The sequence below is a fragment of the Haliaeetus albicilla genome, chromosome 2, assembly GCF_947461875.1.
Source record: "Haliaeetus albicilla chromosome 2, bHalAlb1.1, whole genome shotgun sequence".
In the NCBI taxonomy this organism is placed as follows: domain Eukaryota; kingdom Metazoa; phylum Chordata; class Aves; order Accipitriformes; family Accipitridae; genus Haliaeetus; species Haliaeetus albicilla.
This window is the reverse complement of record NC_091484.1, coordinates 7,081,186-7,108,892: the sequence shown is the minus strand read 5'-3', so window position 1 is coordinate 7,108,892 and position 27,707 is coordinate 7,081,186. Positions and strand designations below refer to the sequence as shown.

At 36.7% G+C, this 27,707-nt stretch overlaps 1 protein-coding gene and 1 long non-coding RNA gene across 3 annotated transcripts; one reads left to right on the top strand and one right to left on the bottom strand.

Annotated features, from left to right (window-relative positions):
- Positions 1–715: 715 nt before the first annotated feature.
- LOC138689521 (uncharacterized) lies at positions 716–22,499 on the bottom strand. Of its 2 annotated transcripts, XR_011328353.1 has the most exons (6): positions 22,445–22,499; positions 20,290–20,355; positions 15,932–16,298; positions 10,238–15,499; positions 4,890–4,957; positions 716–4,795 (listed from the first exon to the last, which is right to left on the bottom strand). It is a non-coding gene; the product is annotated as an uncharacterized lncRNA (long non-coding RNA). The 2 variants fall into 2 exon arrangements; XR_011328350.1 differs by having other exon boundaries at positions 716–4,957.
- SPO11 (SPO11 initiator of meiotic double strand breaks) lies at positions 11,545–26,725 on the top strand. Its single transcript, XM_069804566.1, has 12 exons — positions 11,545–11,642; positions 14,236–14,349; positions 17,341–17,429; positions 18,065–18,131; positions 18,345–18,453; positions 20,850–20,886; positions 21,109–21,218; positions 22,140–22,239; positions 23,540–23,577; positions 25,187–25,263; positions 25,467–25,578; positions 26,257–26,725. Exons 1-12 carry the CDS (start codon positions 11,545–11,547, stop codon positions 26,374–26,376), a joined length of 1,071 nt encoding a protein of 356 aa, XP_069660667.1. The 3' UTR covers positions 26,377–26,725.
- The last annotated feature ends 982 nt before the right edge of the window (positions 26,726–27,707 follow it).

Sequence of the window (27,707 nt, the reverse complement as noted above, 5' to 3'; positions counted from 1 at the left end):
TGCTCACATTGTTTAGGCCAATAGATTTTTGCAGTTTCCCTTCAATAGTTTTTCTTTTCTTTCCAACTTTTTTCTTTATTCCATTGGACAAAGTGATGCAATGGTGACCAAACAATTAAATGAATTCATTACAAAAAGCTAATTTTTGATTCAGGGAGATGATAGTCAATATTACATTGCAAATTAAGCACTTCTGGATTTCACTTGTACAAAAAGAACTCGTTCCTCACCAAAAAATGGCATTCTGTCAACTACTAATTGCATACAAAGAATTTTAACCAAAAATGTAGCATACAGGTAACATATGTAACATACATGTGTAATAGTGAAATATGTGTAGTATTGAAGGTAGGGGATATCTGGAATAGTGAGAAACCAGAGGATGGCAATTTTTTGTTTTATATTAGGTTTTTTCAATTGTAGTCAAACTGGGATGTTGGTTTTGTAGTTGGGGGGGAGGGGATGGTTTTGTTTTTCAAAGAGTGCCTGAAAAATGAGTAACATTTTTCCCTAATTTTCAGCTGAACCTCCCACACTGTAATTTATAGCCATTGCTCCTTGTTCTGTCATATGACACTACCTACCAAGAAGAACTTGGCTATCATCTCTGTAGCTACCATTCAGGCAGAGATCAGTCCTTGGCCTCTTTTTCGCCAGGATAAGCAAGTCCAGCACCTTCAGTCTCTCCAGTTGGGTCATGTGTTCTTGGCCCTGAGCATCTTGGTAACCCTCTACTGCACCTCCTGTAGATTCTCCACACTGCTCTTGAATTGGGGCAGCCAAAACTGGGCACAGGATAACCAGCCCTATCTATTCAAATACATCCGACTTTACTATGGCGTTGCTCCACCACTGCTGACTGCCCTTTTCCTTGCCAAATTGTGCTGGTACACACAGATGTCTGAGATCGTGTTGTGCCTGTGCAAGTCAGTGCAAGAAAGGGTTTAAGATCTTCAGCCTTTTCCTCACTGTCATCTTTAGGTCACCTTCCCCAACTATTAGCAAAGCCCTATTTTTCCATTATACTTGGCTTTAGAGAAGTTGACTTCTGTGCAGGATACTCCAGTGACAGAAACTCCATCTCTCTATTACCACATGGATAGGGGCATGACTAGGAAAAAGGAGAGTACGACAGGTTTTTCCGTGGATGAATAACTTCTGCATCTGTGCCCTGGGGACTGTAAATAGCTAGTATAAATCAATGCAAACACGCTAGTACTAATCTTGCCAGTAATGATGTGAGAATGAATGGAGTACAAAGATGAACTTTACATATCATTAGCACCAATCTGCCTCACTGCATTTATAGGCAAGGCTCTTACCAAGGAAGTCAGTTGGCAAAACTTACAGGGTTTTTTTTTTAAATTATGATTAAAAGATGCATTTGTGCTGCACAGAAATGTTTCTCAAATATCAAGTCCATCTTGGGATTTTACAATTATGAAAACTTGAAAACAGTTATGGATAATCATTTCTCAAACACTCAGCAGAAAATATTTTTATTACAGTGTTTTAGCATGACTGACCTCAGTATATAATTTATTTATTACGAGTGTGTCACATAAAACACTGAAACATATCATTTCAAAGTAAAAGTTTACTTTCAGTTTAACTCTCCATCAGAAGACAGAGTGATCTGTAACACAGAAAAAAAATCGAGACTCCGTTATTGTTACCCCATAATAGTAGAAAATTAGTAAGAATGGGGATGATGACTATATATTCTGCAAGAACTTATCTTGTAAAACAGGTGCTATTTAATTTTGGCTTTTGCATAATGTAAATGATTGTTTGTTTGGTGGGTTGTTTTTTTTAATTCTACATTATCAGTGACTAAATCCATCTGATACAAGTACAGTGACCTCTTTGGTTTGTTTTTCTCTCCACACAAGGAGAGTAAGTACAATATAAATGCAAAATAAGTTCCCAAGAGATGCACACTGCTGAAATCAAAAGATGGGCATAGGGTGTTGCGAAAACCTTTCATTCAGTCATCTTTCAGACCTCCAGTCTCTCAGTTTGAAGGCTATGCCCTAGTTTTTCAAAATATATTCCAATAGAAAAAATATAATGTTTTCTTCCATAATTCCACCTGTTTGCTTAACTGAATTATCCTATTTTGGCCTTTCTTTGTCCTGTTTCTTCCACTTCTAGCCTGAGAGATGTCTAGTTTGGCTTTCCAACTTCTATTTATCATTTTCTTCCTACTAGCCACTCTTTTGGTTCTTTCCAGTGTAACAGTGACATGAAAGGGTTTAGGTAATAATCTTGTAATGGATTGCTGTACCAGAATAAAACCTCATTTCTTTTTTCCCAGGACTCCCTGGGAATCCTTTTGCCACAGCCTTTTTCTCCCCAAGGAGATTATACAAAATTGTTCTTGTGGCCATTCATTCTGTCAGTATGAGTGGACAATCTGATTCCCATCAGTTCCCATGGGTAAAGCCATGATTCCCAGAAAACATACTGTTAGCACAGCACTTCTTAGAACCGTTAGAATTACTTCCAAATGCCAGGCCAGAAGTGCCTATATTTCAGTAGTGTCAGCAATCCCAATACATACACAAATCTGTAGAGATTTGGATCCTTCCAGACAACTGATGTGGTGTAATTGTCTTCCTCCTATTAATTATTCAAATTATCATTTTATCACTTATATGTTTGTGTGAATCTGAGTATTTACTTTCCTGAGGCAACTTTCTTTTTTTTGTTGTTGACAAAAATGCCTTTATATAAAGTTTTGCCTTTCTCTGTTAGAATACATAATATATATTTATATATATATATGAATATTTATTTTAGATTGCAAATCTTTATAATCAAAAGTCCTTGAAAAACTATGGAAAATAAAAAATATTTTAGAAGTATCCAAGAGGCAATATTTTGTTTTTCTTACTACTCTCCTTACATGTCACAATATAATTTGTTTGGTGAATCCAATTTTCTAGAAGTAAATCTACATTTCAGCAAATGTCATCTCTATAGAATAAGCATGTACTACATTTTAATGGAATAATTTTTTAAATTATTTTAAGTCAAAATGAAGACTTTGATGTATTTGCCATCATAATGTGGCTCAAATATCTAGAAAATCAATTTACTTAAAACTTAAAGGAACAGTTCTCTCCTGCTTGAATCTTTAAGAGAGAAGAGCCAATATAGTGTAATAGCAGCTGTTCAGCAACACCTATTATTTGCTTACATTACATCACTAATATGAGGCACCCTGTCGTTAAAATGAGAGTTAGGAATTGGCTCTCCTGATTTGCTTCTTAGCATTCTATAATTTTGCTGAGGATATGATCTCATCCAGCTCTCCACACCAAATAAGAATCTGGATTGGTTGATGAGCATGTTAGTTTTCCTTCTGATGAAGTATCAAACTTTATTAAATGGCTGAAAGAAAACCTTCAGCTTAATTTATAAAGAAAGCTTTAAATATTGTTTTCTTAGAACTAATGGATGGATGATAGTATCTTCAGCAATGCCATTTCTAAACCAGTTATTTTTTATTTCTTCTCCTTGACATGTTAGGGTCCCGATCTTGCATTCCTGGCACTCAAAACTCCTCGTGAGCAGATCCAAACATGGAAGCATTCCAGCACAATGCATGAGAGATCCTTTAACATTACAAAGTAGAGGACATGCAGAAAATATTGAAATAATAAATCAACACTACATCAGATTTTTAGAAAGGAACTCTCTCTCTGGTAACAAGTGCTAGACCCACCAGTCATCCACCTGTGCCTAACAGAGAAACGGGAATTCTTAACCTGGAAGAGGTACTGCTGACAGCAAGTGGCTACTTATTGTGTATTTATTGTTTATCAAAATTAATTAGCTAACACCAAAAAAGCTTGGCTTTTGCAGAGGCATGGAACTGTTGTATATTTCTTTCTAGCAATGTGTATGATGTTATCAGAAGGCTGATGACTGAGATGTGAGATCCGTCAATCAGAGACTACAGCAAATAATTTCATTAATATTTTTGCACTGACTTAATTAGATATGGGGGGTTTTTTTCTTTTTTTAAATGATTTAGTTAGGCTGATGCAACATCCTGTAGTGGCCATAGCCTTGCAGATGTAGAGACGTTCTTAGCATGTAAGTAATCACAGTAAATTATTATAATTTATCTTATATTAGTAAATTCGATAAAGGGTCTTAATCAATTGCATCAGGATCTGATTGAAAGTTCCCTGTCTACTTTACCATTTTGCCACATGTTATATATCAGAAAAGAAGTGTTCTCCTGTTAAAAAAAACCAAGGTTTTTTCTTACTACAGATATGCATGGACACTGTGCATTTATCTGTGTGGGAAAAGTGACTGCAATTTCTGAATAAACTATCCATAATAGCTCCCTGTGTGGATATTCTAGTCTGGAAAAGTCATGGGTCAGACAGTAAGTCGTTGCAGAATAGCTTATTCTGCAATAGCAATTCCAGTCAATTTTCCAGTGTAGAAAAGCTGTTAGTCCACAGCTCCAAAGTCCAGTTTGTGCCAGAAGATTTTGTCTTTAGAGAATAGTATAAATTTGTTCTATTCAATTCTTTAAGGCCCAAATTCAGCACTGAACTCCCTTTGGGATCAATACATGAGATCAGCCAGGGAGAGCTTTATATTGTAGAAGTTTGTATTTATGTGCACAGACTCCATAGTTTTATTAACCAAACATTTAATTAACACCTTGTAGCTGTGAGCTGTACACATTTTTGGCTGTGGGACATCCTTGTGATTCTTCTGGTCCTGTACCTTCTAGAGGCCAGTCCTAAACCAGCAGACAGAAAGTAGCCTGGAAGAAGATCCATCAAGCCAGACTCAAGACAGTTGGTAGCTTTCATTGCCAACAGCAGTGAAACAAGGCAAAACAGAGCAAAATGTCATACCTTCCTCCATGGCCAAATAGAGAAGATGGTTTCAGCAGTGACATCCAGCTGACACACTTGAGTTTGCTCTAAGTACAGAGAAAAGAGTGGTCTATAAATATATAGAAAGACTTTATAAAATGTTTGCATGAACTAAAAATATATCCTGGAAAGGCAGTGCAGAGAAGTCTTCACTGAAGGCCAGTTAACAATCTCACTGGATCCAGAACTACTTATACAACTCAGTAAGACATGTTTTGGGCTGGATTCATATTTGTATTTGAATCATGTTTTTTCTCTTCTCCTCCAGTAAAAAACCCAGCAAACCAAGATAAGACATCTACGCTATTTTTTTTTATTTGATATACATTTTATTGAGCCTTAGGACCCTCAAAAGCAAAGGTTGCCATTTATCCAAAATTACATCACAGTGCCCCTGGCGTTTTTGAGGTGTGGACCAATTAACATTTGTAGCTTAATTAAAATCACCAAATGCATTTTAAAGGATGACATAAAGTTGATTTTAATCTAGGCTTCCAAAAATGAAGTAGAAGTCTGTTAATCAACTGCCCCACCCTTTTTGTTATTTACATGACCCACAGTACTCAGTGTCAGAATAGACTCCTACGTCATCCTCTTACTTCATTTTCCCCAGGCATTATTAAATAGTTAATAACAAAGGTCTAAAGTCCATCCCGAGTTTTACCTGTTGGCATAAATCTGGGGCCATGACAGCACTGGTGTAGCATTCATATAAATGAAAGAACAGATTTTGGCTCAAGTATTTTTAATGTACAGCAGCTGGCATTTTTGGGTTTAAAGAGCAAAATCACACCTGAGTTTTCATGCTTTCTAGGATTTTGCCAACAAAAGGAAAACAGAAAATAAACAAGACATTTTACCTTTTGAAAGCCAGAAGTAATGGTGCAGCTGTTTCCAAGACCTCTATGTTCAAGCTGTCACATGAACATGGAATAGAAGACATTCATGCTTTCCAGTTTTGTTTTAGCACAAAGGTCTTCCATTTGTTTGTTTCAACATGTTTTCCCTTTAACACATTTTTTTTAACTAGAATTTTTCCTAATAACATGTTTATTCAATGTACAGTTAAAACCAGATTTGGATTTTTACAAGTATATAGATGTTTACAAATCAATTCATTAGATATTATTACTGCTTCTATGGTATGACATAAGAGACATATGAGAATTTACCACTGTTGACAAGTGGTTTTGGTCAGGTTTTTACTGTACAGACAAGAAGAGCAGCTGATTTCTGGGAGCTGCCAGAGAGAGTGGAGAGAATTGGTTGCAACTCACCCATAGTCCCCTAGCCTTATTATTTATTTAGCTGCTATATAAGCACTTCAGCCCAGATTTTGATACCCATTCCTAGCTATGAAAAACAGGGTAATAGGTAAATGACAGGTGTTTATCCCTCTTAGAAATAGATGGGCTTTAGGTGCAGAGAGTGGCACCACGTATTTGCCTGATCTCTTTTATTATTCAGCTGTCATGGGGATTTTGATACAGAAGACAGCAGACAAAGAGTTTAACATTTTGTCCATAATATAGACAATTATACTTATTATTTGTATGTGAGAGGCATGTAGGTTCTTCAACAGCCAGACAATCACTTAATTTTATTTTCAGCAGTCACACTCAGTACAGGAAAGACACAGACCTGTTGGAGTGGGTCCGGAGGAGGGCCACAGAAATGATCAGAGGGCTGGAGCACCTCTCCTATGAGGAAAGGCTGAGAGAGTTGGGGTTGTTCAGCCTGGAGAAGAGAAGGCTCCAGGGAGACCTTCTAGCAGCCTTCCAGTGCCTAAAGGAGGCTTATAAGATGGGGACACGCTTTTTAGTAGGGCACGTTGCGATAGGACAAGGGGTAGTGGTTTTAAATTAAAAGAGGGTAGATTCAGACTAGATCTAAGGAAGAAATTTTTTATGATGAGGGTGGTGACACAGTGGTACAGGTTTCCCAGAGACGTGGTAGATGCCCCATCCCTGGAAACACTCAAGGTCGGGTCGGACAGGGCTCTGAGCAACCTGATCTAGTGAAAGATGTCCCTGCACATTGCAGGGGGTTGGAACTAGATGACCTTTGAAGGTCCCTTCCAACCCAAAACATTCTATGATTCTATGATACATGGAGACTTGGATGTTTCAAAATATTTTCTCTATGTTCTTCCACAACATGGTCTTCAAAAGAATAATAAAAGTAGTAGAATGCCCAGCTTCCCCATATAAAATCCTATGCTCATTTTCTTCTAACTTTTCCAAGCCTTAGAGCTGCTACAACTGATTGATTGATTGATTGATTGACTGATTTCAAGCAAGTTATATGCCTACAGCCTGCAGTTCGTATTTTAAAACTGTGGCAAGTATTTGAAGTTGAAACAGTAACTGGGACTACAGAGGGAGAATCAGGCTGAAAGAGTGTTCTGTCTTAGTGTGAGACCAGTTTAGGAATTAGAAATAGTGGCTATGATAGTACTTGGCAAGCTGAAACTTCTCAGCATATAAAAATTATGTCTTCGAATGTTCAGTCACATAACGCTGCCTGTTTGAAGCTTAATTATTGTCAATGAACCAGAGTGCATGTGGCATTTATGCTAAATTGGGAAAAGGTATTCTTTTTATTTAATTTACTTTGTGTTTCTTTGTCTCAAATACTTGTCTTGCCCTGCCACCCAAATATACATTACTGCCCCTAAAAGCATTAGGAAATGTTGGACCTGAAAAATCACTGTAACAGAGGTTAGATGAAAGTTGCTTTTCCTTTTAAGAAAGGCCTGTTAGAGTTTATTTCTGGCTGAAAGATAAGACATAAAAAGAAGGGATGGTAACAAAAAACCACTTCCTCTTACAGTGATTTGGCTCACTGCAGAATAAATATTTTACAGGTGTTTGTCACTCCAGAGCTAGGTAAACTGAAAACATGTATTAGTTTGGGGGTTTTTTTTAACCAGCCATGCTAGCTGGAAGGAGATATCCCATTTGAAGTTGTTAGGTGTTAGCAGTGAATGACTTTTCATCTCCTGTTTCTCTGGGCTTTGCTTATTAGAAAAAGATCTGTAACTTTTCATGTAACTGGCAGGTGATACATCTGGCTCCTGTTTCGTCCTAACTTAGTCACAGTAAAATCTGTTGGCTCACAAAACGTGTCCTCCCAAAGATTGTCTAGATCACAACCAAGGAAGCTGGAAAGAAATTGAAGCTTGCTGGAACACAGTAGCCATATTCCCAACAAGCTCATAAGTAGGAATTTTTTCTTTTTGCTGTTCTTACTGTAGTTTTTGAGCCTCCATCTATCTCCTTAACACTCCTAACTGGCCCAAATACTTCTGCTTGCACAGAATCACTACCTTTTACAGAGGTCTCCCTTTTTTTATTTAGGTTTAAGTGAAAGACTGGATTTCACATGCCATTTGACATTAATTGAAAATAGGCATATCAGGTCCACTGGTGTGCCCACCATTCTATTAAAAGAATTAAGGACAGACCATTTGGAGAGAAATACTTACCATAGCAATCATGTGAACTTTATGTAAGAGACTAACTACATACTAAAAGAGGAAAGATCTTTTCATAAGGTGTGCAGTGAAGAAAAGGGAAAAGCATATATATGCTTTTACATATTTTATATACTATTTATTCTACTGATGCAGTCATTTATGTATGAGAAATCAGTAACCAGCAATTTAAAATCTTGGCACCAAGATAAATGCACATTTTTGTTCTGTATAGTTCTTTTGTTGTGTAGTATATAGCAACAGGTTTTGATCCAGACAGGTTCTTCTTCAGCAGTTACAGACAGACTTTGAAATTGGCATCAGACAGCTCATACAATTTCATAGTATAGCTTCCTGCAAAAGTATCCTGATAAAAGCGTATGTTTATAACAGGAGACGATCTTAAGGGAACTTTTTGGTAACAGGCTATCTTTTAAAGTGAACAAATCTGAAAGTGTTTTATTACCTATCATACTTGTTTTATCAAGGATTATTGAAACCATAGTGTTAAATTTAACCGCTTCGAAGTAGTCATCTTTTCTGTGCCATCTGTGGTGCCCTCTACTGCACATCTTTGTAGAAGCAAGACAAACATTGAGATAACTGCATCGGTTGCATGGCTTTTTTCACATTTTTCTTTCCATTTTACCATTTAATAATGGTTCATTATTTGTTTTCCTAATAATTTTCCTTCTTATATATATATAAAAAGCAGTCAGTATTTGCAATTCAATTTTTTTCTTAATTTTCTTTTTCAAGCATAGTTTAAAAAGGGGAAAAAATAAATAAAAAGGGCTTTAGGAAATTAACCTGCTAGTTCATTTATTGATTGTAGTTCATTTATTGGTCATATTCTGGATACTAGTTTATGTGGTTATATGTATGTGTATATATATTTACATATACGTGTGCAATATGAAGGTTGAAGCATGGAAATTTTTGTTATCATTTCTTGTTTTTCAGTCTCTGTTTTGTTAACTCAGGTGTAAGCATTGAGTATTTTGGTTGTGCTTTTTTATAGTTGCTGTTTGCTGCTATGAAGAAGAGACAAGTCATTAAATTAGTTTCTCACAAGTTGTTATATATAGTTTTGTTTGCAATATGTTGCTAGGGGCATGATATAATTTTGTCAGTTCTATATCAAACAAAAATCTGTTGATTTTGATGTTGAATTCTTGGAAAGAGCTACAGAGATTTTACATAAATATTTCCGGAGTGATCTCAAGGTACCTAAAGGCCAAAGACTTAAGATGAAAGATCTGAAAATTTCAATTTATTAATTCCCTTTTCTTTTGCTTGCCTCTGTTAATTGAAGCACCTTGTGTTCATATCATCATAGCCTGCGGTCTTCCATGAATAAATCAATGTACGATTTTTTTAATTACCTACCCAAGCTGGATTTGCACTGCTTACTCTTACAAGTACCAAAGAAGAAAGGTTCAGGGGTAGTAGCTAATGGAACAGCAGGAGAAACCAGCTGCCTCCAACATTTTAAGCACTATGTCATCTAATTTGCTAACAACAAGTCTAAGCATTGCAACATTTGAAACGCTGTTGGCAGCGAGCTAGATACAGCACAGCTTCCAATATTACTGACTGTTGTGTATAAAAGATGATGTTATCAACAGTGGGCTTTAAAAAAATTTCTCTAGAAAGGACAAGCCTTAAGATACTTATCTCCTAAGTAACTGCTAACACTTTCAGAATGATCACTTTAATGCAGTCAATTACGTTGATATGGTTAGGATTTGAAAATACGCTTTGGCTTATCATAACTGCAAAGGTAAGAGCAGTTTAAATTCCTAGGATTTGCTTTTTTTCACCATCGAGCTGCCAGTGAAGGAGCCCTCACCTCTGCACTCAAAACTCAAACTGAAGGAACCGAGCACGCGGTTCTGCTCCGGTAGTACCTGGGGCTGCAGGGGGGCTGTTTCGGCAATGAACAGGAACTGGCCATGCGCTGGTGCAGTCTTCTGGCCTTCACAAGGTCTCCCAGAAGTACTGCATTTACTCTTTAAAATCATGATGAGCTTAAACTTTCTGAAGTGAAAGAGAAGACAGGAATTTTGTAGGAAAAGCTGAACACCTGAAGACAAAAGGTACGCAATGCACCAAATCGATGATTGCACGTGGGGCTTCTTTTCAAATTCGCAGTCTGTCTCTGGCTGTGTATCGTCCATTTTGAAGTGATGCCCTCTGGCTGAGGACGCCATGTCAATCATAAAAGTCCTGGTTCACCCATGAGCTTACAAAATTTAGCATTTTTTTTCTTAAATCTTGCCTTCCTTGGAAGCTGGTGATTCATGACTCCTAGAATTGGGGGTTTATTGTTTGTTCAGAACACGAGTTTTTAACAATGTATTGAGAAAGATTTGAAAACATATCCGAGGTCTATTCTAAAACTTCAGAATGCTGAAGGCAGATGATAAAAATAGTGTTAAGTCTTTAACCTCAATAGAAGTTGAATTCCATTTGGGGGAAGGAAGCTGATTTTTCAACACCTGGAGTTGCACTGGAGCTTTCAGCTTTCTTCCAGCCACTAAGTACAGTCAGGAAAAGACATTTGATGTTGAGGGGGAAAAAAATTGCTAGTCATTCAGAAAGGATGAAAAAAGTATTTTTGGCCGCTTTTTAGCCCGTCTGGTCAGATTTATTCCAGTGACCCCGAGATATGGGTGCTACAGAGCTGGTGATTAAATGTCTGCTCACGCACAGCAGCTCCAGCAGCAGTTTTGAGGTTCAGTTCCCAGCAGAGGACGTGGTCAGTCAGGAAGGGCGGGAGAAGGACCCTGGCAGTTAGGGTGGGCGGGGCCATCTCCTGTCTGTTAGCAAGAGCCGGAAAAGCCATTGGTCAGTCAGGAAGAGCGGGAAAAAAGCCCTTGGTCAGTCAGGAAGGGCAGGGCGAGCTCCTGTCAGTTAGAAAGGGCGGGAAAAGCTCTTTGTCAGTCAGGCAGGCAGGAAGGGCAGGAAAACCTTGACTTTGGTTTCTACAGAAATGTTCTGCTTTTTCTTTCTGGCCCTGTGGTTTGACCTCAGATCATGAGATTCAAATCCAGCATACAGAACAGCCTTTTCTAATTTCTTTGGTAATCTCTTTTGCCTCTTTTTAACATGGCTTCATCCCTTCCAGAGAAGTTGGATTGGTCTGCACCGACTGTAATGGAGGACCACATTGTGTGTTCCACTGAAGTGCCAGCTGGGAACAAGGCCAGCTTCAGGGAAGCAAGTCTGTCTGGTCATGAGAGCCATGTCCCTAGGTAAAAGATGTGAAAAATAGCACCCATACTCTCTTTCTGTGGTAATACTTAAGTAGGTAGTCCACCACTGCACCTGATGGGCTTGTGCAAAATTGAAAAACATACTTCCCTACAAAAACAAAGGGGCTCTCACACTACAAACAGCATTTCCATTCCCTCAGACCTCTCCAAAAAGTCTGTAGGTACAGACAGAAATACAGAAAACCACGACAAAACAAACATACTGAATTTCACTCACAAAAAACTTTCATTACTTTTTTAAAGACTGTTCCTGTACACACTATATCAGCCTCAGAAGCTAGAACAGACTGGGAGCATCTTAAAAGTATTTTGAAAAGAAAAGGATAGTAATAATAATAATAATAACAACAACAACAACAACAACAATTACTTGGAGAGTTCTTGGTCTTTGTGGCAGGCTACAAGAACAGCATGGCTTTAGCGATGTACAGTCCTGGGTTTTGGAGTGTGTTGGTTTATTACATTGCAGATTTTTATTTGTAACTGTTTCTTTTGTGTATTTATATTGTTTGCTTGCTAAAGGTGCTATAATATTAATCTTTTATGCTATTCATGTTGAAAACCATTTCTTGTGCTATACAGAAACAAGTATCTACTCATGCTGCAACCTGTTAGAAATGAGCAGGCAAACCCTGTGAGATATACAGTGCCTACCCCTTCTCTGCTCAGATTTCACTGTTAAGTAAACCAGAGTGAATTTTAAGTAGGCATACTTGGCCAGTATTGTATGTTTGCTTATTAAAATTCAGTTAATCTCTGCAAAAGGAGACAGAATATCAGCAGGGGGTGCACAGAGAATTGCTGTCCTCTGCCTCCTATTTTGCCACATTTACAACTCCTGTTGGCCAATAAATTGGGAAACTGGGATTGAAACAGAAACCTGGACTTTCAAATTCTGCAGCAAACTTTGAAGTACATCTGGAATATTAAGACAGTTACAGTGGACAGAACCAAATGAATACATAAAATATTTATGAGTATCAAAGCAATGACATGGTTTAGATTTCCTATCTACCTTTCTGTTCTTTTATCCATCTGCCGATACATATTTTTACTGTCTTCAACAATCTAATTTTTGTTATGTTGGAGGTCTGCACCACAGTCAGCCTTGCTTACTTATTTTACTCTTACCATTTGCTGCATTATACCTTTAGCTCACCAGCCAACCATTTCCTCTGTGCTTAATAGAATTTCTATTTTGGATATGGCAGTGAGATGTATGATTTTAATTTGGAGGAAGAGACTATGAGTCTGAAAGTTAGGGAATCTTGGACTTGATTATGAAGCTATTATACAGTAGAAAATGAATTTACATATTGGCTGCATGACCAGGCCTTCTTGTATTATCAGCACTGCCAATGCTTCACTGTTTTACCTTTGGAAAGCCATTAGCCTCTCTGTGTCCAAGTTTATTCATCTGAAAACCAGAAAAAAATCTTACATTGTGTTGTTGAATGGTTCAATATTATAGGACAAAAATGTTAGTAATACTAGTAGGGTTTTTTTATACCGATACTATTACACATAACATTTTAAAATAAAAGGTTAATACTTTCCAGAAATTGCTTTCAAAAAATTATAATCTAGTTTCAGCAGAACGAGGAGTAAGTGGAAGCTGAGCTACAAAATGGAAGAAACACATTCAGCTGATAGAAAAGAGCTTTAATGACACTTCATTATTAAGAAGACTCATAGCTAGGTTTTAAAAAATCATTCTTGCTGATTTTGTGGACAGTGGGGTAATTCATCTTGTGTGGTGTGCAGTGGTATTGACTCATCTTTTCTTAGTATATTACTTAATGACAGAATTGGACTTTGCTCATAAAACTTTGAGATAAAATAAGTTTTGCCTGTTCTTTTAATTCCTACCTAAACTTATGATGGTATATAGTACACTTGTAATTTTAAGGACAGCTGAAACATTGGAGTCAGATTGCTTATGAAAATAAAAAGCATCTGTCATAACACTCAAACCAGCCTACAGTTTTGGTGTAAGGGATGTGCTGCAAGGTTACTTTGTGTTTTTAGGTGAAAGATACAGATTTTTTTCTTTTCACAGCGCATCTGTTGAGATTAAGCCTTCATATAATTAAAATACTTAACAGTTTGTTTAGGGCAGCAGATCAAGAGGTTAATGTGCAATGGTACAACAGGAAGTATTTGTAGTCTTGAACATTTTTTAAATTTACAGCATTTAAAAACAACTTAGCCCAAATCATAGCCAAAGCCAATATTACATCATTTATAGTAAAACATTAATCATTAGTCACAAACCAGCCAGTTGGTCTAAAAGTTGAGCTGGTGAAAAATTTGCTGGTTTCAGGATTGAATAGAAATGTACTTTTAATTGTGTCCTCAGTCATGCATCTGGAATGGAAAGTCAAAGATTTTAGGGAAACTGACCAAAACAAAATTAAAAACCAAATGAGTTCCTCCACAGTTTTGAAACAAATGCATCCTTGAAGCAATTTTGGATTACATAATTTTTGTAGGAGCAGGGATAGATGATCAAAACTCAAAGCAGAACTAGATCTTATCATATGATCTCTATCATTAATTTTCTTTGTTTCAGTTCTGAAGTTCTTGAAGCAATAGAAAATGTTATTCAAGATGTACTTAAAAGCTTGGCCCAAAAGAAAGCACCTGTTCTCACACTGGCTAACAGATCAGATTGGAGGAACATAGAGTAAGTATTACATATTTTAAAGTCCTGCCTTATATTAATAGAAATGCCATGAATATAAATATGATTATGTAATTTCCAGAAAAGTTAATTATACATAGTTTTATAAGTACTAGAATCAATAAATAATTTGACTTCTTAAAAAGTAATGGACAAATAAAAAGTAATGCTTAGTAACCACTCTGCATGAACAGGCATCATGTATTAAGTAATAGCAGACCATAGCATAAAGGGGAATGTAAAACTACCGTAATAGAGGTTAGAAAGGAAAGGGAGGTCCTATAAACAATCGTTTTCTGGAAGCAGTAGAAGCCAGAAATTGTAAGTTGTGTTAGAGTGAAAAAATCTGGTTTAGGCTGGAAACAATTACTAGCAATTTCATCTTCCAATGCCCTTTCTGTGCTTCCTCTTTTCTTTTTCTCTTCTTTTCCTTGTGGTATCACTTCTTAAAATGATAGTGATAAATTTATCTTTTTGTTCTTCAGAGAAGATGCATCTCACCTCTTCCTGATGTAGATCTTAACTCTGTGCTGTGTTCTGAGTTCATTACCAGCCAAATAAAGCAAACCAAGTTTCTAATATGTTATCTAAATTTCAGGTCTTATGCCAGCTTATCTAGACAGGATCAGAGAAAAAGCAACCTGTCCTCCTTCATAACACATTTTTGTAATTTGTAGAAGTTCCTTGTGCAACAGTATTTTCCAAGGAGCTCATTTAAACTGAAAACACCTGAAACTGAGAGATTAATTGCTTTCTATAATACAGAAGCAGAAGTATAAAGGAAGACACAAATCTATTTCTTGCCTTGTAATAGCTTTGGACATCAGTGGGTTAAAGGATATTTAGATTGATAAGATTGCAGAGATGCTCATAAGTGGACACGTTACAAACATTTGAGGAAGCATAGCAAACCTTCCACACGTAACGCTTTGGTGGAATACTCATTTAATGAGAACATTAAATTTCTGTCAATCAGAAAACTTGAGGGGACTGAAGGTAACCAGTTAACTGAAAGGCTTGTACGTCCCAGGGAATTCAGTGGTTTGTGTCTTGATAGTTTGACAAAAATGTTTCACTCAGTTGTCTGTAAAATTAAAATACTGTAACAAAGTTTTGCAGTTTTTGGCAATCTTCAGGGAAATGGCATTCCAGGCTAGAAAAACAAATGTGAGATGTTATTTGCCACCAGAACACATAGGGGGAAAAATGTTCAAATTAAAACAAGTTAACATCACAGTATGTTAAAAATAAGACTCATCAATCACATAAAAAAAAGCTAAACCATTATTTATGGTGGACAAATGTAATCTATGATATGCATTTTCATTGAATAGTGACCTATATCCCAGTTTAAGAAGATTAAAATAAAAGTAGACAAATAAAAGTAAAAACAGAATGCCAAAACATAAAATGAATGGAAGAAAATATAGTCAGTGGGACTTTTTTTTTTTCTTTTTTAGGCAGCCTTTTAATACCTAATCTACATAGCTGGAATCTGCTGGGCAGGAACTAGTAGAACAAGAGAATGATTTCATGTTTGAAATGTTCCTTGTAAACATTTGTAGGTGCCCAGAGAGATATTTACCTGAGAATGATGTCAATCAGTGAGAATGCCAGGCCTGAAGTAGTACAGTCAGTTTCCATTGTCCAGCTGTATCTTTCCAGAAAAAATAAATTAAAAAAAAAAAAAAAAAAAGGGATTTCCCAGTAGTGGAAAGAAGATTTTATAGAAAACTACTCTGCTGGGGTAAACGCAATCCTAGGAAGAATTGCTGGATGTCCGATCTAGTGCCAGTTTGCAGTTGCCTTTGTGAAATATCTGTGGAAGCTGCATTGATCAGGTTCTTCAGCACACTCATTTCTGAAAGGAGTGTTCCTTATTTAACCTGAGAGAGCAATCCAGCAAAGTGTTGATTACTGTTTTCGTCCCGTGCAGTTACAATGTAGGGAGCCTGCAACAGAAAAGCACAAATAACTTTTACACGTTGCAAGACAAAGGCAAGAAAGTTACTTTAAAGCTGGCAGGCAGATGCTCCACTGCTGTTTGTCATTGTTGTCACTTTACATGTATGCACCACGGTGTGTTCTGCCACCCAAAGGATGCACAGAGCAAAACCTTTGACAAAGAAATTTAGAAACGTTATGTGGTTTTAGATAAAATTATAGCCATTTTACCACCAATACTTTTTAAAAGTACATACAACTCTGAAATGAAAAATCATTCTTTAAAGACAGAACTGTCATTTCATGAGGTATTAAAAAAATTTTAAGTAAAATAATGAAGTGTCCTTAAGAAAATAACTGATTCTTTTGGTGATACGTGCACCTTCAGACATGAAATGGTGAAGCATGAAATGGTGGAGCTCGTTTAGATTAAACAACTGTTTAGAGAATAAGATGGACCACATTTTTATTTCCAAAAGTTAATGATGGAATATAACTGAGTTATTCCAATAATAATTTAAAGGCATAAATTAGATAGTATTATTGTACTATGAAATAATAACACTTTTTCATACATTCTACATCAGAAGGTCACTGTGTCAGACTTGATTTGTATTCTACTAATGATTCACATTTTTTCCTGTCATTTATTCCTTTGTATTCATGCTAAATAATAATTGATGCTGATATATTAACTGTTATGAACATGTATGAAATATTTTTCTGGTCTCTACTTTTGTCTGGAAACATGTATTTTAGGCTTAAATTCAGTCTTGAAGCATCGTCTTCAGAAACTTATGTTTTGAAGGCAATGATCAGACGAGGGGCAGTTCAGTAGTGTTTTTGAATGGGTCATTTTGGCAGATGATGACTGCTGCTTGCCTTTCTTCTTCAGCCATTCCAACTACACCCAAGCTGATGGTTTCTATACTGAGTCTGAAAATAGCACTAGCATATTTGATGAGAGGAAAGGGATGTGAGTCTGAATTAGCTTGCAGAGAACAACTCAATACTTTTACAGTTTTATTGTATTTGTTTGCAATGTATCAGATTTAAAGATTCTGTAGGTCTACAGATGATACCACATTGTACTACAAAACAAATAAGAAGTGACTGCCCTAGATCAGCATCAAAATTTGGTAAGTTAAAAATGTCCAAAAGCAGAATTCTTGTTTTTTCTTGTATTTTAGTTCAAAACTTCGTAAAAAACCCCAACCCAACCAACCAAACAAAAAAACCTGACCAAACCATAAAAAAGTATTATGCACTGTGATTTAGAAGTGTATGCCTTACATAACCTGATATTATGACCAGCCCTCCAGCTTTTCTCTTCTCTATTGAATTATAGTGAGTGACAGTGAAATTAATACAGCATTCTTACAGTTTCTACCCTCCCTGAATGAATATCAGCTGAAGGCGTATTCAAAAGGTCTTAATGTAAAAATATCACCCTTCTTCAAAAAGCTAGCTAGTAAAGGAATCTTGGAATACAGACAATAAGCTAATTTCTTTTTCTAACTCAGCCATTTAATTTCTTGGCCCGGACAGCAGGGCATACATTCCCTCACTTAACTCCATCATATTTTTTCTAATTGTGCTAGAAATTATTTAGTCTATTGATCAGTACAGTCTCTCTGTATTTTTCACAGCACATTAAAATATATGTTTCAAAGTTTTATTTTATGACACACAAATATGGGTCAATATCAAGACAAATTATTGTATATGCATTTCTGAAAATGGATAAAATATTTTGTAAAATGTATTTTTTCAGCTCTGATGCTCAAAATATTATCTATGATCTATAAGATGGTGCAGAGCAATACTTATGCAACTAAAAGGTAACATACTGCATTTCTGTCATTTCAAATAAAGTTGTATTTTAAGAATGTTATTGTGAAAAAATGCCTGTAGGAAGCAAACCTGCGGGATAATGGATTCCTGTACGTAAAATGCTTTAGGTTGATCTGATTATCCATGCCCTCTATAAAATTCTTATGAGCCTACAGCTATTTCAGTATTATAATTAAAAATACAATATTTTGTCTTGATAGAGATATATATTATTCAGATACACTACTGTTTGGTAGCCAAAGTGTTGTGGACAATATAATCAATGACATTTCTTGCATGCTTAAGATACCTCGGAGAAGTCTGCATATAGTAAGTGGCTTGTTGTGAATGTTTTTATTATTATTTCCAAATCATATAAATTGAACTGAAAGGTGAAATATCAAGAAAAGTTATCAGTAGGAAATACATGGGTAAATAAAAAGTGTAATTTGTGCAAATGAAACCTAATTATGGCTTTATCATAGCACTCGAAAGGTTTCTTTCTTCAGAGAAAATTCACAGAGTTTCCTTGATCCAAAGAGTTTGGGACAAACTGCCAGCTAAAATCACAGGGCCTTTTGCTATTATTTCATGAAGGCAGTGCTTAAAATTCAGAGCGCAAGACATCTGTTTAGCAATTTGTACTCAAATGATTTGCTAACTTGGGGGTTAAATGAAGATTTAAAGTATGTCAGAGATGTAACAACCTTTCAAATTTACTTGTATCTCATGCCTTACAAGAATTCCTTTGTATCTAAAAATGCAGTTGTTAACATAATTTATTGTATGCCTTTACGTCCATGATGACAACAACATTGCTTAGTGTTCAAAAGGTTGATGGCAGTCAGTAACTGCTTATTACCAGTCAGAATTCTTTTCAGAAGCTTCTTGTTTTGCCTGTGCAGTATAGTAACATAACAGCATGTAACTTCCAGTTTATGTATACAACTTACTATTTTTTTCAGCTGTCTACAACTAAAGGTTTTGTTGCTGGTAATTTAAGTTACACTGAGGAAGATGGTACAAAAGTGAATTGTACCTGCAGTGCAACAGTACGTATTCTAAAACAGTAACAGTAATTCATAGCATCTAACTTTGCATGATATCCTGTGCTTCTTGTAGTCCAGGTTACTTATTATTATACAGACCTGTGCTAGTGGCAAATAGACATTACAACCTGGGTGAAAAAAGGGAGATAAAAAGTGTTGCTCAACTGTATTGCAATTCTGAAGCTCAGCTATGTACTCACCAGGAATATAACCTTTGGATATGGTTTTTAGCACTACCTTCTACCATGGGAGCCTTGCAGAGGAAGGCATTTATACTGGGTATCTGAGGCTTTATATTACAATGTTCTGTCAAATAAGTGCTCTGAATCAAAGAATTCCGGGCACTCTGAACATACTTTGTTTCTGTCACAATAGATTGATTTCTGGCAGAGTAAGAAAACAAGTCTTACAGCCTGAGCTAACATACTCATATGGTCCTCAATGAGCTTCTGCCACACTGGGGAGACTCCTCTAGTAGCAGCAGCACAGATGAAAGCCTGAACTGAGCCTCTATAATTAGAGAAGGAAACCTCTTTCTGGACCGAAATTACGTTCTCATTTACAGAAGTTTAATGATGATAATCCATCAGCATAAGAGTTGATATTCTCTTCATGTGCCCAGCACTGTACAACCAAAGGTGTATAATACCAGGCTGTCTGGTCTCAGGATTATCACTTATACAGTGATATTACAGACATTAGAAGGCTTGTATTGTCAACTAATTTTATCAAAGGTGGTGCTGAGCTAAAGCGAACCTTCATAAGAGTCAAGAGTCAAAAGTGGTTTGAGGAGATGAGATTCAACTAATCTAGTCCTAAAAGATTTCCTATAGCCACACAGAATATGAAAGCAGGAACAGAACTCAGACTTGCTGACTGTTGTCATGATTTCCTGGAAAATCTGTTCACTGTAAGCCGAAGTCAGTAATTTCAAAATGGAAAGATAACCTTAGCTGCCTATTATACTTTGTATTTTAAGCAGAGCGTAAAGTCCCCTGTTATTAATGCTCTTCTACAGCTCTTCATGTTTTTATTTGTTGAGTTGTTCCACCCTGGCACCAGAGGTGATTTAGCAGTCAGAAGTAAAAACAGACCACACACTTCAATATATACATACTCTTTTGCCAAGTTCTTTCTCCAGTTCCTGTTTTCTCATCCATGTGCTTGCCAGATTGAGCCAATCCTAATATAAGATGTAAAGTAAACATTACTAGTCTTCAAATTGTTGCTCCAAAATACTTATATAATCAAGTTATAGGTTAATAACAGAAAGGATTTAATGGTCTTCTAAAAAGAATACATAAATTAAGCCTGTATTAAATTTGCAGTCTTCACACCCAGCTGACTTTTTTTCTGGCTAAGACAGATAAAAAATTAATCAGGACATTATTATCTCTGTAATGCCCATATGATGAACAATCTTCTGCGACAGTGGCACAAACACTTTTGAAAAGCATCTTGTTATTACAGGAGGACTCCTACACAACCATACAATAGAGCAGGATATGAATGGTTGAATACGCTTATAAAGAGGTGAAAATGTCAAGATTGATCTTGTACATAGAAGATGAATGGTTGTTTCAGGATGTAATTGTGTCCTTCATTACCTAATGTTGTTATTTTAAAATATATCATTTTCTCTATTTAAAATGATTAATCTCATTTTTGTTGTTTTAGGCAGTCACTGTGCCATCTAATGTTCAAGGAATTAAAAGTATCCTTTGCGCAAGAACTCTCATTGCAGACTGAAAAAATAAAGTAAAAACAAAGAATATTCCAAGTTAAACAATGTTCTGGTAATTTTTTCTTTGCTTGTTGGCTCTGAAGTTGAGTCATGAACACTGCTTTTGGCTCCAGAACAGGTATTTTAGAGCATTTCATTTTAATTGATTGGTGTGATGGATCATTTTACATGCGGCTAGCCTTAACAGAAAAGATTTAATCTCACATGCCAAATTTATGTTAATTGTAGAAAAAGATGCAACTTTTCAGAGACTCCTGGATGACGACTTCTGCAATAAATTGTCCCCATGTATAATGATTACGGTATGCATCTTACATTTCATATCATCTAGCTAGACATAAGAATTTATATAATACTTCAGCATTGTAGTGGTGCTCAAACTTGGTCAAAAGACCATAATAAAATTAATATGAAACATGTCTAACAATATTTTTTTAAATTTTATTATCCTCATAGAAAAACAAAATACACATTCAAAAGTCTTATTTCCTCCAAACATCTCCTCAGAGCTTGGTAGCTTACCAACTTCGTGTGCTGCTGCAAAGTAGCTGCCCCACTCAGTCTCAGAAAGGCTTAACTGTTGAGTAACCTTTTGTCCTTCAGGATCCTAGGTTTAGGAAACCCAAATGAAACAGAATTGGTTGATTTTGGAATGTACTGAAAAAGCTATGAAGCCTGGAAAATTAATAAGAATGTGTAAATGGTAGATGCATACCTACTTGTTCTGGGACAAATTTGGCCCACGACGAGGAAAAACCATATCCCTATACCAAAGAGAGATAAGCATTTATACTATGCCGCATATTGTCCAGTTGTAGTCAGTCATAGCAAGAACTTGGTTTACATTGTTTCATTAGTGCCATAAATATTTTTGACAAGAAAAAAGTGGCCTTCTTACACCAGCTTATACAGATACCAGGGTACATCTATACATCAACTCCCAGACCTTACAAACTAACTCCTTAAATAGAGGACTGTATGATACTTCTATAGTGCCTGTAATCCAGAACATCTGCTGCGCTGCTCCCCAGCCCAGTCCTCCTTCGCTCCTCACAGAGCCAAAAGAGGAGCATAGAACTTTCCCTGCGAAATAGCTGCTGGAGAAATATTTCTGCCAACATTTTGTTTGTTTGCTTGCTTTTAAATGACAAATGTAAACACATATGTAGCCAGATGTTGTTTTAATGAATTTAAAACTGTCTGCTTTTATTTTATTTCCTTAGGGAAGAGGCGTACCAGATCTTAATACACGACTTTTGGTCAGAAAGCTGTGGGATTCTTTTCAAATTCCTATTTTCACCCTTATGGATGCAGATCCACATGGTAAATCTGTAGAAGTTCAATGACATAAAAGGAAAGCAAAATTTATTTAGAATGTCTTTCTCACTTTTATGGGAAGGTATGCAGAGCACAGAGATCCAACACCATCGGGAGGTTCTTGATTTATGCAGAATATATCTAGGAGTACAGAATGAGTTTAACTGAAACATCAGTACTGGCTTTACATCCCCACTGAATATACCCTTACCCTCTGTGATGATTTTTTGTGCTTTGAGGTATTAGTAAGACTCTTACCTTGCACCTAAAAAAAAAAAAAAAAAATTATCGAACTCTTAACTCAGCATGGAGCTAGATTTTGAAAGTACCTGTCTGCCTAAAAATTAGGATAAGGATAATGGCATTTTATGATCCATTGCCTGATTCCACTGATTTTAACGGGAGTTAGGCACTTGACCACTTCAGGAGGTCCTAGCTGTATCTTTACAGAGTTAAATACCATTGAAAATGTTGCTCTGTCAAGAATTCCAGCTGTTGGCTATGCTATTCCTTTTGTGAAATAAAAGGAAATAACAGGAACTTTTGTAAACGTTGCTCAGTCTTGTATAAAGCAAAAATTTTAACTACATTATGATCCTTAGGCCAGACAAACATGAAGAAAATACTATGTTTGAGCAAAGGGAGTCTTTTATTGGTTTTAAAGTAGTTAACATACATTTATATTAATAATTCAGCACTCACATCAATAGTTTACAGTAGTGAAAGCTAGAAACTACCAGTCTGATGCCAGCAGGAATAAAGTTAATCCTAAACCAAGTCCATCACATTCTGGATGTGCTATTCTATTACATCAGTGGCAGGTCTGAAATTTCCCTCATTTTATGAGAGATTCTGTGTATTTGAGTGTGTATGCCTTAGTTTGAATTCAGAACCTGAATTCACGTACACGAAATGTAGAAAATCTCTTATGTACCTACACTGATCCCACCTGAAATTAGGGAGATTGCTGCAAAATGAGAAGCAGCTGCTCAAAGCAGTAATATTAAGACATACAGACTACACAGGATAAAGATGATAGATGTTGGACAATGTGCAAGAGCTGATTATCCTTGGTTTTGAATTGACTGCACAGACAGCGTGAAACATTTAACTGTATAAAGATGACATATGTTCAAATTCTGATTATTTTGACATATTCTAAAAATAATTGTAAACTATAAAGAACCTCACTAACCATAAAGCCATAAACTGTTATGCCATAAAACTGAATTCTTAATGCAGTCTTCTTAAACATGCCCAGTGTGCAGATAAACAGACACTTGACATTTGGTATTCTGCAACCTAGGTGTAGAAATAATGTGCATCTACAAATATGGATCTGTGGTGAGTATAATTTTTCTATTTCAGATTCATTGTTTTGTAGCCCAGCCTTGAAGCTGGAATGTATGAAACGTTATAGCCTTTGTTAGAATGGTTACTGCCTTTTTTTTTTTTTACTATCATTTTGATTCAACACAAAGACACAGTTTTTAGGCCTTGTGTATTTGCAGAAACAGCTTCTTCCTGCAACAAAAAGAAACTGGATAACAATGACAGGTGTCTCATTTACTATATTTCACAGTTTTTCCCTGCTGCACAGGCAGTTCAAATAGAAAAGTGTTCTCAGTTTTGCTTTGTTTCTGCCTTAGAAGAGAAATGAAGGCTGGAAGGGATCTTGGGAGGAGGAGGACTTAACTTGTGAAATGGCTGATTCTCTGCAAAATCATGTTATGTTGGTAAAGGTTTTGTTCCGGGGTGAGAATTTGCTTATGGATACATGTGTTAGCGTGGAACATTATGGAAGAAGAGGCAAAGGGAACCAGAAGGCATTATTATATCACATTGCTAAAAAATGAGGTACAGGAAGACAATATGGAAGACAGGCAGATTAAGGTGAAGGCAGAGGGCAGAAGCAGATGGGTGAACTAGTTGTTCAGTAGAGCAATAGAGAAAGAACATCCAAAGTAAAAAAAAACAAACAAAACCAAACAAAAAAACCCCACCAACCACCAACAACAAATAAAATGAACTTCAGAAAACTGTCAGATATCGATGATGTCAGACTTCAAATATATGTCCTAACATATGCCTCAAGGAGATCCAGGGAGACAGAAGTCCCAAGTTTTCAGGTGATCTGTCACACCTTCAGCTCTCCTACAAAGGTGTGTAAACTGATAAAAGACTGTCTTCCAGGATTAAATTAAATTGTCAGGTTCCTTAGAAAGTTTATTTTGTTCAGTTAGAGCAACAGGTATATCAAATGAAACTAGAATATGTCAAGTTCATTACAAACAATGGAAGTATTCCTTTACACAATATGTAATTTAACTGTGATACTTTGCTGTAGGGTGCTGTAGATGACAAAAGTTTTCATGGATTCTAAAAGCAACCTGACAAAATCAAGTATTACACTACCACCACTTCTGGCTCAGAGCACTGGAGTCACAAACCGTTGGGAGCAGGGGGAGTATTCTGAAAAGTATCATTAATTGCTTATTTGTTTTTACACTTTTTCCCTAAGATATTTACTGTAGCCATGATGCTGGACCAGATTAACCTTTGTTTGGGCTATTTTTATATGATGTGGTACTTTCCAGCAGAAAATATCTGAAATTTCCAGATTTGATTGTCGTTGCTCCTCCCAGCTTAATTTTTTTTTTTGACAGTCAGACTCATACTGACTGTAAAAAATAAAACCATTTGGACTAGACCAGCCTAAATTGGACTAGTCTAGAATGTCACAGGCTGAAGGGCACAAATCTTAGCAAAGCGACGGTTTCCAGCAAGGGGATATGGTAAGCTTCGGTTGCACTATGTTCTCCTATACCATTCTCATAGTGAAAATACCTAATTATCTTTGTAATAAAACCTGACCATGTCCTCGGAAGGCATATATCTCAAATAATTTAAACTAAAAGTCACTGAATGTTATAGCTGACCTTTCTTATTTTAGTCAATGTCTTTTGAGGCCCATCATCTCACCGTTCCATCTATAAAGTGGCTTGGTCTCCTTCCATCTGATCTTGAGAGGTTAGTTACTTCCCCAAAAGAAACAGAAGAATTATTCTGTTTCATAGACAGGAAATGCAGTCTGACTTACTGCATGAAAACACAACTGACATTTAAGTCCATTATTCTTTTCATACATTATTTTTGCTTAATATAAAGAAAGAAGTTGGAATAAATATTTTTTAAGTATATGAGAAAACTTAACAACTTTATTTTCTTTTCAGATTAAATATACGCAAAGATGTCCTGATTCCATTTACAAAGCAAGATCAAAATAAGTTAGCAAGTATACAAAAGAGACCTTACATTGCTTGTCAGCCAATGTGGAAAAAAGAAGTATGTATAAACCTGTTGTTTCCTATTTCTTGCTCCCCACAGGACAAATCCTATCGTCCACAATCCTGTTCCTCATTATGATGACACACTCTTAGTAGGGCAGAACCACTAAGGTTTTGCAGCCCTACAAGAAGGCAAGATTGAGAAAGCCCATGCCCTGGGATGTGTCTCTGAATCAGTGAGCCTCAACGGCTCGCAGGCCAGAACTGGCAGCATTTTAAGCTTTCCTGCCATTAGTCATCCAGTGATCCCATGGGACTTTACTGCTTTCCTAAGTATTACAGAATATATTACATCTTTACAAGTAGGGGAATGCTTACAGCAGTTACTTACTCGGTACTAGACCTAATCGTGCCTGTAGCTTTTAAAGCATATATTTCAATGCAGGCATATATTGTGTAAAATGGTTAGAAAGGAAGAAAAGGTATTGCGTACCTTCTCCTTCCTGTTTATACTCATCTTACCAATTGTGTCACTGTGAGATACACACTAGAGAACACATAAACATACAATAAAATTAATCTCAGCTCAGTGACAGGGATTTTGCAGCACCATTTCTAGTAATACTAACTTTACAGTTCTACATGCACATCCAACAAGTGTAATTCTTACTTAAATAATCACCTAAGCCTGGATCAGGCTGTTACAGCATCACACATTAATTTGTTCTTTTTTTAGCTGGAAATTATGGCAGCATCTAAACTGAAGGCTGAAATTCAAGTTTTAACTTCTCTTTCATCAGATTACCTTTCCAGAGTCTATTTACCAAACAAACTGCAATTTGGTGGATGGCTATGAACGCTTGTTGGCAAATGAAATGTTTTTCTTGATATTGATTTATTTTGTTGACTGCTCTTAGAAAAAATGCAGAGACAGAGGAGTATGCTTCACCTTCTTGTTAGGTTTCTTTATCACTGTACTGTATGTGGATTATCATTATCTCTTTTTCCTCTTTCAAACCATAAGACAAATTACAGTTCTTTTACAGAATACGGTTGCTTCAATTCTGTGGCTTCTGCAGTGTAACAATGCCAAATGAGATGGTACACACATAAAAAAATGATGATATATGTTCTTTCTGGCCAGAAAATGTTAAGTTAAAAAATGTGTCAAGGAATTGCTTTGCATTCTGTCTTAAAGCACAAGATGATGCTGTACCAACCTTTTTATTTCTGAAGAGAGTAAAAGACTTCATTAACAATTTATTGCACATGCCTCCTTTTGGAAATTATTTTAAGTACAGCATTGTGGCATGTTGTGTTCGCTGTAAATTCAGACCAAAAAGTCAGAGATAATTCTTCGTTACTGCACGTCTCAAGCAGCTATAAATGTTCCAGCAACCAAATTACTATTTGTCTTCAGTGAACAAGTAAGCAAGCAGATGTTACTGATTAAGAGTTTAATAAACAAGCCTGTTAATGATGCATATCATAACAGAATCCCTTGTTCATTCTCTTTACTTAGTTGGCTTTAAAACAGTAAAAAGGAGCAAGAAACTGTGGTGATTAAAGGGCACAATAAATTTTACACGAGGAAACCAGACTAACTGCGTGGAGAATACTTCCAAAACTGACATACACAGTCATCAGCAAGGGTCTTAGAGACAGTCTTTTCAGTAGGCTTATCTTGTTGGGTTTTTCTACTACTGTTCCACCAGTAGTAAATTCAAAAGGAATTAAAAGTTCCTTTCTCTTTACTGCACAGTAGCAGAGTTACTGCCTACTAGTAGTTTCTAGCGTCCAGGTGCACAAACAACCTACATCCAGAAGGAGGATAGGGCTTTTCCATCAGCAGGGGCGATGGCGCGGGGGTACTCCTCACCGCGGGCCTAACGTACGGCTGGGGAGCAGAGAGCTCTTCTACGGCTGGCCCTAAGCGAGGCTTTATTTCCACGAGAACAGGCGAGCTTCGAAACACTTGGGGCAGTACCCCACCAAAGGCTAGCGCTCCCGCAGCCTCCACAGGTGCCGTTTCCCCACGCTGCAGTCGTCCCACCCGGCGGCACCCCGACGCCCCAGGGGAGCTGAACGAGCTGGGACCCGCCCGACCGGGAAAAAAACTCCACCCTCCTCGCAGCGCCTGCTGCAGCGCCACGGCCGGCACTACTGGGCTCACCCCGCTCCTCACAG